This window comes from Fringilla coelebs, assembly GCF_963513975.1.
Source record: "Fringilla coelebs genome assembly, chromosome: 1".
Classification (NCBI taxonomy): Eukaryota; Metazoa; Chordata; class Aves; order Passeriformes; family Fringillidae; genus Fringilla; species Fringilla coelebs.
In genome coordinates, this window is record NC_140028.1 from 152,512,586 (window position 1) to 152,524,141 (window position 11,556).

Below are 11,556 nucleotides of genomic sequence, written 5' to 3' on the forward strand. Positions count from 1 at the left end.
GGCGGTGCCGTGGGGGGGCCCCGACGGGGCGGGGCGCTGATGCCGTCGGCCCGCCAGGGGGCGCTGTGCGGCGCGCGCCCGCCCCGCTCCGCCCCGCTCTGCGCGCGGTCCGGCGGCGGCAGCGCCCCCTGGCGGCGCGGCGGGGCAGCGGCGCGGCCGGAGCGCCGGACCCGGACCCGGACCCGGAGCCGCGCTCGGTGTCGGAGCCGCCGCCGCCCCCGCCCCGCCGCCTCCGCCCGCTAGGCCCGCGCCGCCTCCGCCCCGCCCCCGCCGCGCCGCGCCCCCGCCCCGCCGCGCCGCCCCGCGCCCAGCCCGATGCCCGGCGGCGGGCGGAGGTGAAGCAGCGAGCGGGCGCTGGATCCTCCCGGCCGCGGCCCCCGGGGCCCCGGGCACGGAACAAAGGGCCATGGCCGAGGGGGCCCCCGCTCAGGTAAAGGGCGCCCGCCCGGCGCGGGGCCGGGCCCGGCGCGCACCGCCCGCCCGCGGCTCGCGGGCCGCACGTCGGGGCTCACGGGCCGCGCCGTCGGGGCCGCGGCGGGCGGGGGGGGCGGCGGGCGGCGGGCGCTGTCAGCGCGCGGGGCCGCGGCTGCCCCCCCGGGGCGACGGGCGGGGACGGGACGGGCGGCCCCGGGGGGGCGGCGGCGCCGCGCCGAGCCCGCCCGGGCCTCCGCGGCCGGCTGCGCCCGCGCTGCCGTCGAGGCCGGGCCTGCCCGGCCGCCGCGCCGCCCCCCGCTCCGCCACCGGGCCCTGCGGCCCCCCGGGACCGACCCGCCGCCGCCCCCGCCTCCCGTGTCACCTCCCGGTCCCCATGGCGACGGGGCGCCCGCAGCCCCCCGGGTGTCCCCTCGCCGTGCCCATGGCAACGGGGCTCGGCCGGCCCGTGTCACCCCGCGCCCCCCCCCATCCCGTGTCACCTCTCGGCCCCGCGCTGTCACCTCCCCCCACCCCCGCTGCCGCGGGTCCTGCCCGTCCCGTGGGACCGGCACGGGGCCGCCGTAAGCGGCTTAGCGGGGACACGGGGACGTCCCCGCCGCCCCGGCGAGCGCCGGGCCCTGCAGCGGCCCCCCCGCGGGGTCCGCATGGCCCCGGGGATGTCCCCATCGCCCCGGGGGGCCCCCGTCACACCGGGGGCGGGGGGGGTGGCTCTCTCACCCCGGCAGGGTCCCTGTCCCCCTGGGGGCATCCCCCGCTCTGACCCCGCGCCCTTGTGTCCGCAGGCGCCGGAGCCGGTGCGGCCGCCGCGCTGCCCCTCGCCCCTCCGGCCAGCGGCCGGCCCCGAGCGCACCTCGGAGCGGGAGACGCAGACGGCTGAGCTGTCCCTGACCGTGGTGGCGGCCGTGCAGGCCGTGGAGCGCAAGGTGGATTCCCACTCCACCCGCCTGCTGGACCTGGAGGGTCGGACGGGCATGGCGGAGAAGAAGCTGATCGACTGCGAGAAGACGGCGGCGGAGCTGGGGAACCAGCTGGAGAGCAAGTGCGCGGCGCTGGGCACCCTCATCCAGGAGTACGGGCTGCTCCAGCGGCGCCTGGAGAACATGGAGAACCTCCTGAAGAACAGGAACTTCTGGATCCTGCGGCTGCCCCCGGGCAGGAAGGGGGAAGTCCCCAAGGTAACGGTGTCCTGCGGAGCGGGAGCCGGGTGCTGCACCCGCAATGCTCCCGGGGGGCAGGCCCGGGGTGGGTGAGCGGGGACAGCCCCCGCTCGGGTGAGTCTCTCACCGTTGCAGCTGCTCATTGCAGCTTCCCAGCTCATCCCCTGCTGGGGCTAAAATACGGAGGGACAGAGGCCTGAGAGGACATCCTGGTACGCAGGCCAGAGGTTTCAGTTCTGCTCCACTGCGCTGCACAGCCCTGGGGCCGTTGACTCTTCTTTTGTTCATTTTTTTTTTGCCACCATTTCTAGAAACCCTGCAGATTTTGTGGTTCTTCTGTTTTGACCACCTTGACGCTGCAGAGTCTCCCAGGACAGGGAAGGAGCAAGTGGGAGCTGCTGCTGCAGGGAAGGGGGAAGCTTTGGGATTCAGGAAGGCAGATGAGCTCCCTGGGCATAGCTCTGGAAAGAGCCCACCATCAATATTCAGTTCCTACTTGAATTTCACAACCTTCCTGCTAAAGGAGTGTGCAAATGAGACCACGTAGGACATGGGAGAGGGAGTATCTCTGGAGAGAGCAGAGAGGATCAGGAAAAGGTGGGTTCAGACCCTGACACCCCGTTAGTGCAGTTGGGGGACAGAACTGGAGTGCTGCATTCCCTCTGAAGAGCTCCACTCCAGCACAACACAGTTTGCACATCCTGAATTTATCCTTAGGAATTATTCCTTGGCTAACAAGCTGGGAAGCTGCAGATGGTGGGCACACAGTAACCAGGGATAATGGGGAGCCCTGCGGGCCTGGGTAGAGTTTTCCCTGGAGTTCTGGGGTAATTGAATCCGGGAGCTACGTCAGCTCATCAATAGGGATGAGTCCAGCCCATCTCCTGGGTTTTCTCTCCCTTGTGGTCCCCCAAGCCGGATCACCCTGCAGAGAGCAGGGACTGAGGAGCTCGGGGTCCTTTGGGGAAATCCCAGTCCGGATTCAGCACCAGGAACCATCCATTTGGTTGAGTCCTTTATTCCCAAAGAAATACCTGCCCAGGAGTTGTTTTAAATGCAAAAAGCAGCTCATTGCTGGCCTCGGAGGAGCTGAAGCCTGGCAGTGTCCAGGCTCCTGCTTGAAGGCGCTGTTGGAATTGCAGGTGCCGGTGACCTTTGATGACGTGTCCGTCTATTTCAATGACAAGGAGTGGGAGAAGCTGGAGGAGTGGCAGAAGGAGCTCTACAAGAATGTGATGAAGGGGAACTACGAGTCTCTGATCTCCCTGGGTAAATATGGGGTGTCCTTGCACTGCTGAGGGATAGGAGGCTCCTTCTGGCTCCTCCTTGGAGATCCCCTTGGATGAGACCCAAATGGCCCATTTTAAAGGCTTGAAAAGACAGGAGGATGTTTTCAGTCTGGGTTTATTCCAGCTCATGCCGTGGTGGTGTTCTGGCTGAGCGAGGGATGCCCTGTGGGCAGGTGAGGTGGAGACCTCCCAAACCTCTTCCAGACACAGTTATGCCATCCAAAACAAGCTCCTTCCTTCCCCATGGCTGTTGGGAGGGCTTCCCTGCATCCTCTGGGTCTGCAGTGGGTGCCAGCCCATGCATCCCTTCAGAGGATTTTGCACCTGTGGATGTTCCCGAGTGTCCTCACGTGTCCCCCCGCACGCTGGGAAGAGGTGGAAGCCAGTGTCAGATTCCCAGTGCAGTAATCCCTCTCTCCCACCCCTCTGTCTCTCAACAGACTATGCAATTTCCAAACCTGGTGTTTTGTCTCAGATCGAGCAAGGGGAGGAATCCCGAGGCAGGAATGAGCAGGACCTGGAGGAGAGTGAGATCATTACTGATGCCACAGCAGGTGAGGTGGCACCTTGGCACCAGGGCAGCCCTGGGTTGTGTTCCCAGGAGCTGCTCATCCCAAGGCTGGAGCAGATACTACTGGGAGCTGTGGCTGATGTGGTTTATCAGGAGAAGCCTTGCCTAGGAATGGGATAAATTGGGCTGATTGGAGGTTTCATGTCCAGGTACAGCTCAACATAGAAACCAGGGCAAGCAGAGCCTGGAGAGTTGGGCACTGGGAGCCCTTCCCAGCAAGGGACACATCTGCAACCAGACCAGGTCCTCAGGGAGCCAGTGCCCAGCAAGGACAGAGAATTGGGTCCCATTGGGAGAACCCATCCACCCAGAAAATCCTCCACCCTCTCTTTTTGTGGATGGTGCCTGGGTTTATTCTTGGAGCATCCTCCCGGGCAGGGAGGCCTGGTCCCAGGCTGTGTGCAGGGAGATGGGATGGTGAGGGCCAAGACTGGGCTGGGAATGGGGCACCAGTGACCCCGAGTCCCAGAGCAACTCCTCCTCTGTGATAAGGGGGCTGATAAGGAGTTAAGAGGTGGCCTGGAAGAGAGGGTGCCACCCCCACTCGTAATCCCTGAATCCAGGCTGTGCATGTGGGGTCACACCAACACCCTTGCCTGTGCTCTCCATCACAAGGATCTTGAAATTAAATTGAGGCCCAATGGGAAGGGGAAAATCATGGGCCCACGTGCAGCTGCAGCTGGGGGATGTGGGGTGGCCGAGGGGCGCTGAGCTGTGGCCCCAGGCTGAGTGGAGCGAGTTCCCTGTGCCTGTGAAGGCTCCTGGGCTGGAGCTGGGAGCGTGGCAGGGATGGGTGAAGGGCAGGGGCTGAAGGGAGAGCAGAAGGGAGACCCCTCAGCAGGATCAGCAGCTGGAGCCGGCGGGAATTGCTGGGATCAGGTCCCTCCTGTTGGCTCTAGGAGTGATGGCAGGTGGCAATCTCTCATTGCTGCAGCTGGAATAAGGGTGGTGATCAAAACGGAGGAGCTCCTTCCTGAAGACAGCCCCGAGAACCCCGAGCTGCACGGGATGTCGGGGCAGTCCGAGGGCAGCTTCCAGAGCCCTGACGAGGAGGCGGCCTGCGAGAGCCCCTACGGCTCCGTGTCCCCCCCGAGGGACCTCCCGGGCACCAGCCTGGGGGACTCCTCCGAGTACGGAGCCGACTTCAGCGAGATCCAGAGGGTCATCGTTCACCACGGGGGCTGCACAGGTGAGCCACTCGGGACACTGATCTGCACACGTGCTGTGTCAGGGACAGGAGGCCCAGGGGGCTGTGGTGGGTTAGGAAGAGGTGGGGAAGGGGTTGGATGGACAGGAGGAGTTAAATCCCCCCAGAACCGGCACCAGAAGGAATGGTTCTGGCCGCAGCAATTTCCAAGAGTGGCTCTGGTCACACCTTGAGCTTGGAGGAGGAGGCGGCACGTCCATGGCGGACACAGAACGTGGTCTCCAAGGGCTCCTGTCCTGCTCAGGAGCAGAGCAAGCACTGGCCCAGTCCTCTGAGTCTGGGAAAAGCCCTGCTTAGCCATGGAGACCCAGGGAAGATGTGTCTCAGGCTGTGTTCTGTGAGAGCCCCAGTGAGCCCTGTTCCCAAAACCCCGCTGTGGCAGAGGGCAGGAGGTTGGTGTGAGGTGTGGAGGAGGGGATGGTTGCACACTGGACGCTGCTGGAGGAATGTGGGAGGTGCTGCAGGTTGCCACATGTGGAAGTTGCTCAGGGCAGCTCCACAGGATAGGGAAGAATGTGGCTGGAGCTTTGTGATTTGCAAGCTGCCAGGAGGGAAGGGGAAGGATGAGGTGATTTGTGGAGAGATGAGATGATGGCACCGAGTGTTTAATGTGTAGAATTCTGCTGGTGGAGTGGCAGATAGAGGCCAAGTCCTGCAGATGTGCTGTAAGGCTGGGGATGGGAGAGCAGGGAGACGAGAGGTAGGGAATGGTGGGTTCCTTCCTCCTGAGTGCTTTGTGGTGGTGTAACACAAACCAAGACACAGAGAGTTGGGCTCTTGAGGGCCTCAACTCCGTCTTGTGGGTCCTGTGGTCTCCTCAAGGCTTTGTGAGGGAAATCAGCCAAGCCACCAGGGGGCCGAAGCTGATCCTTGTCTGCTTCTGCCAGGGCTCAGGGCCCAGCTGGTGGGGCTGGGCAGGAGCTGCAGCTCTGCTGGCCAGGATGGGGGCTGAGCCCCCAGGCCTACAGAGGGGGCAGGCAGAAGGACCTGGGTTTTCCCTTCCTCGGAGGGAAGAGGGCCATAGCTTTGAGACAACCACTCCCATCGGTTTCCTTTTCTTGGGAAAGTGTAGCTGCTCTTCCTGGGAGAGCATCTAGGCCTGGCTCACAGTCCAGTGTGGGGTGACATGAGGAATGCCCTGTGGGCCTTTCCTTGGGCCGTGCTGGCCGCATGTCCTGCCGAGTGTCCCTGGCATGTCTGCTGTCACCAAACAAAGTCCCTGGCTCACTTCCGGCCTTGGTGACACGAAGGGGAGCCTGGCCTGCTGCCATCCGTCCCATCCCACTGTTGATCCAGCCCACTGCTGGGTGCTTTGGGAAGGAGAGGGCTGGGTCTCTCACCACACCACATGGCAGTGGGGCTGAGGGAAGGAGACAGTCCCAGGTGGGCTGTGCTGTCCCCGGAGCAGAGCTAGCAGCCCGGCGCTGTTTCTGTCGAGCGGTGCCGTGCCAGGGGTGTTGTTGCAGCCTAGTGAAAGGGCAGCAGATGGAGCTGCTCTGAAATCACTCGGCCACCCGAGCCCTGGCGACCCCATAGTGCTTTTATCCCTCACATCCTGCAGCAGCATGAAGTTCCCAAACCTTTTGGCAGGCGGTTGGAACACACCCTCCAGAGGAGCCTGACTGGGGTGGTTTGTCTGAACTCGATGTTTGAGGGCACATGGCCCATCCCAGCGCTCTGGGCTCCACCTGCAGCCCCATTTGTGGCACGGGCTGCCTCCCAGAGCACAAACAGCTGCAGGAACCCATGCAGGTGTTTCTGTAGCACCCAGGAGTATAAGAGGCCCACCCAATGACCCTAATGCTGTTTGATTTCCCCCCTCAGAGGATGGGATCGTGATCAAGACGGAGGAGGAGGAGGAGGAGGAGGAGGATGACCCCGACACGCTGGAGCCGTGCGCCATGTTCTCGGGCCGGAGCGAGGCGCCGGCGTTCCCCAGCCACGAGGCCGGGCTGGGCTGCGAGGCGCAGTGCAGCTCCAAGGCGCAGCCCCGCAGCCTGGCCCGCGTCAGGAAGCCGTCGGCCTGCGAGAGGGACTCCGGGGACATGAAGCCGGCCGGCGGCCAGCAGCGGAACCGGACGCGGGAGAGACCCTACATCTGCCCCGAGTGCGGCAAGAGCTTCATGCTCAAGATCAACTTCATGATCCACCAGCGCAACCACCTCAAGGAAGGGCCCTACGAGTGCCACGAGTGCGACCTCAGCTTCCGCAACAAGCAGCAGTTCCTGCTGCACCAGCGCAGCCACACGCGCCGCGGCGTGGGGGTCCCGCGGCGCCCCGAGCACGGCCTCAAGCCCCCGGCGCGGCCCCCACCCCCGGGGAAGCCCTACAAGTGCTCCGAGTGCGAGAGCAGCTTCAGCCACAAGTCGAGCCTCAGCAAACACCAGATCACCCACGTCGGGGAGCGGCCCTTCACCTGCGGCGAGTGCCGGAGGAGCTTCCGCCTGCAGATCAGCCTGCTCATGCACCAGAGGATCCACGCGGGCAAGAACGAGATGGCCTTCCTGTGCCCCCAGTGCGGCAAGAACTTCACCCGGCCCTCCCACCTGCTGCGGCACCAGCGGACTCACACCGGCGAGCGGCCCTACCAGTGCAGCCAGTGCGAGAAGACCTTCAGCGAGAAGTCCAAGCTCACCAACCATTACCGCATCCACACGCGGGAGCGCCCGCACGCCTGCGCCGTCTGCGGGAAGGGCTTCATCCGCAAGCACCACCTCCTGGAGCACCAGCGCATCCACACGGGCGAGCGGCCCTACCACTGCACCGAGTGCGGCAAGAACTTCACGCAGAAGCATCACCTCCTGGAGCACCAGCGGGCGCACACCGGCGAGCGGCCCTACCCCTGCACCGAGTGCACCAAGTGCTTCCGCTACAAGCAGTCGCTCAAGTACCACCTGAGGACGCACATGGGAGAGTGAGGGGCTGCCGAGGCTTCCTCTCCCTCCCTCCCTCCATCCCTCCCTTCCTCCTCATCCTCCTTCTCCTCCACTGATCTCCCCCACCCTCCCTCCATCCATCTCCCCTCACCCCGGCTCAGGGCATGGACATCAAGGAAGCTTTGTGTGGTAGCGCCACTGGTCTGGTGGAGACTCGGCTGATTGGAAATAAATTAATGAATTAAAGCAAGCAACGCGCGGCAAAATTAAAAGATTATATATATAAAAAATTAACAGAAGCAGCTGATTTAGGGGGAATCCTCACCAACAAGCAAACAAACCACCAACAAAAGAAACCTGTACACAGGGTGTTTTGCCGGAGTAGGACTCGTAACTGCTTTTTAAATCTACTGTTTGGTTTTTTTTAATAAATGTGGAGGAACTTTTTATTTGATAAGCAACCTTAGGATGGGCAAGATTTTATTTTCGGGTTTGTTTTCTGTTTGTTTGTTTGTTTGTTTGTTTGTTTTTTTTTTTTTTTTTTTTTTTGTTAACTGCTCTGTAGGCTGATTCTGGCACAGTCACTTTTTGTCCAGGAGCTGTGTGGAGGTGCTGCTCCGTCCGGGCTGGATGTGACAGGAGGAGCTCCAACCGGGGGGGAGGTGAGTAATTAACAGATGCAGCTGATGAGGAAGTTCTGCGTGTGTCTAGATTGGAAGCGCTGATAGGTGCCTGCCCAGCTTGCGGGGCTGTGATGCACTCCTGAATTATACAATAGAATAAAATTCTAGTTGCAGTAAAAGACCCTTTTTCTGGTAGGACCCCTCCACAAGGCTCCCCCAAACACTCATTCCCAGCGCTCAATCCTCCCGCCGGGGGCTGGCCCTGCTGCCCCCAAGGGCATGGGGTGCTGTAGGTCTGGCCATGGGCTGCTGTGGGGCCAGCAGGGGCTGAGAGCAAGACCTTGTTGTGTTTAACTGCTCTGCTGTCCTTGAGCCGCTGCCGGGGGCATCGACCGTGCCCTCCTCAATGGCAGGAGCGGCAGGATTCTTCCCAGGGGAGGAACAGCTCCAAGCTGGCTCCAAGGAAAGACCTCCCTGCTCCTGGGCACCTGCTGCCGGGGTGGGTGGGACACGATCTATCTCCCTGCTGTTGGTCTGACCTCCTGGTTGTGCAGCTCCTGAGGTTGGGCTGTGGCTGGGTGAGAGCCATCCAAAGGGGTGACCTGGGGCTGGGCTGGTGACACCAGCTGAGGCTGGGGTGGTGACACCAGCTCCCCGGAGCATGCCGGGCTCCTTCCTGGTGCTGTCAGATCTCATGTTGGACAGTGGCATCAATAAACAAGAGAGATGATGGGAGAAGTTGTCGGGACCTGTTAATGCCTTTGTAGAACCCAAGTCCTGATCCAGGACCTGGTGTATGAACCCCTCCTAAGTTGGGATTTACGGCCTCTACAGTGCTAGAATGTGCCAGAGGGCAATGCAGCCACATGGAGCTCCTGAGAGCCATCATCGCTGTGGGTGGCAGCATTTTGGGGCTGCAGTGGAACGCTCCTCCTAGGGTTCCTGCCTTCCCACTGCTGGGGTGGTGCCTGCAACTCCCTGGAAGAAGTTTGGGGTTTCCGGTCAGGGCGTGCTGTTTGACAGGAGTTGACACTTCAGTCTCTGTAAGCTGGCAAGGCTGGATGAGGCTTTGAGCACCCGGGGATAGTGGAAGGTGTTCCTGCCCTTCTAGAGAGGTGGAACAAGATGAGCTTGGAGGTCCCTTCCCACCCAAACCATGCTGGGATTCCATGAAAAGTGCTGTTTTCACAGTGGTGGGGCTGATGTCCTGGGAGGGAGGTGTAGGGGCAGGACAGGAGGGCCTGGACGCAGCCCTGTGTCCCTCAGCAGCCTCCCTGCATCCCCCTCCCCAGGACTGGATGCAAGTATGGGGAAGGAGGAAATGAAAAGCAGAACTGGTTCTGGTTCTCCGTGGCTCGTGTCCGTCACACTGGCAGCGACACGGACCTGGCAGAATCGTTTTATCTTCCTAAAAATGGATGAATTCAGCTTTTTATTGGCAATGAACCAGCTGAGGTGCCTGTTCTAGCCTGGCTGTCCCCCGCAGTGCCAGGTGTGGCCAGGCTGGCAGTGCCCGTGCCCTGCTCTGTGTCACTGGGCCCCACACAGCAGCCCCTGCCCCTCGTGCTGCTCCTCACCCGCCACACATGGCTCTAAGAGCCTCGGCCACTGGACACTGCTGGGATTCAGCAACATCCCGGTGACCTTCAGCAGCCCAAATGTCACCGATCCCTCTGCAGAGACAGCTCCCGTGCCAGTGGGACAACACGGCCAGCGTGGCCCTGAGCGCAGGTGCCAGTGGCTCTGAAATCCATGGTGGTGACAAATGACAGCATTGTCCCGTGGTGGGACACGGACTGGATGGCTCCTGTCCCTGCAGCTGGGGCCACCGGTGACAGTCACCCAGCCTTCCCTGGCCTGGGCTGCTGGAAGAACTGGACACAGATGCAGCCAGAAAGCAGCTCCAGGAACAGGGGATCAGCAGGAGCCACCGCTGTCCCCACCTGGGGGTGAGATGGGCAGGGTACCCCCAGGCAGCAGCCCAGGGGCTCCAGATGAGTGGGGACGTCAGGCTGTCACCCCGGGGTGCTGCAGGGACGGTGGGCAGGGGCTGGCAGTGCCGTCATGGCCTGTCACAGCCCAGGGCCTGGGAGCCACCGGGGCAGGGAAGCTGGCAGTGGGGTGGCAGGGACACTCAGGAGGGCACGGCCATGGCAGGGCAGTGAGCACCTGCAGAGGGATTTGTTCGACTGCTTTATCGTGCCAGGGGGTGGATGGTGCCCCCCAAAACTCTCCTTGGGCCCCGGCTGGCAGCACAGGAGGTGCAGGAGGATCAGAAGTGACGGCTGAACACGGGGCCTTGGTTTTGGGCAGCCAGCACCCTCCGGCGCTGAGCCCAGGGCAGCAGCACAGAAGGGCCAATGTGGGCCCAGCAGGCCGAGAAGCACCAGGCAGCTCGAGGGGCTCTGCTTCCCTCAGCGCTGCTGCTGCTGCTGCTGCTCTGTGGGTGCTTTGGAGCCGGGCTGAGAGTGCAGGACACACCGGGAGAGGCGCCGGAGCCGTGCGCTGCGGGGATGGAGCCGCAGCCCTCGTGGCCGGAGCAGTCGGGGCTTGGGGGGATTTCGGGCGGGCAGGCCGGGCCGGCGGCGCGGGGAGGCAGCGCACGATCACCATGGGCTCCCTCAGGGCGCAGCTGCCGCCGCGACACAATCCCTGCAAACCGCTCTAAGGCAGCCCGGCTGGACGGGAGCGGCTCCGGCTGGAGCCGGGCCTCGGGAAGGATCGCGGGGCACGGCGTGGGGAAGGGGCTCCCGCCCGCCGCTCCACCTCGCCATCGGGGCCGGGCCGGGGCGAAGCTCCCGGCTAGGTTATTAACGGTTCAACTGATTTAAACATCCCCATTATCCGCGGGTGCTGGCAGCACCGTGCCGGCTGCACCCTGGGGGAAGGCTGGGATGAAGGCTTGTGCTCACAGTTGCACTCACACTCCCGCTGGCACTCACACTCATATTCACATTCATGATCATTCTCACACTCGCACTTACCCCAGCCCTCCCTTTCCGCGGCCGCTGCCGCGTCCCCGCTCCCGTGGGCTGCAAACACGGCCACACGCAGCGCACACAGCGGCCCCGTGCCCGTGTCCCCCGGGGCTTTCCTGCTAGCCCCTCCCTTGCTTGCACACACGCCCATGGACACGGACACGCGTGTGTGTGAGATCCAGGCACAGGAATACGCTCCGGGAGAGACGGGGACACTTCCACGCACACAGGCACACACACCGAGGCAAACTCAGACACACTGACAGTGATACGGGAGTGCACACGGTGTGACACGCCACACATGCAATGATATGGATGCGCACACACACGCGCACACTCATACACACACACTCACATCCAGGCCCATTCCCGGCCCCCAGCCCAGCCCATTCCCGTCGCGCCTTGGCCCGGCCCCGCCGC

The 11,556-nt window shown here is 63.0% G+C and overlaps 1 protein-coding gene across 1 annotated transcript; it reads left to right on the forward strand.

The window, feature by feature from the left end:
- Positions 1-295: 295 nt before the first annotated feature.
- LOC311162089 (zinc finger protein 783-like) lies at positions 296-8,561 on the forward strand. Its single transcript, XM_084220229.1, has 6 exons — positions 296-430; positions 1,218-1,610; positions 2,735-2,861; positions 3,322-3,435; positions 4,387-4,641; positions 6,484-8,561. Exons 1-6 carry the CDS (start codon positions 407-409, stop codon positions 7,575-7,577), a joined length of 2,007 nt encoding a protein of 668 aa, XP_084076355.1. The 5' UTR covers positions 296-406; the 3' UTR covers positions 7,578-8,561.
- Positions 8,562-11,556: the final 2,995 nt, after the last annotated feature.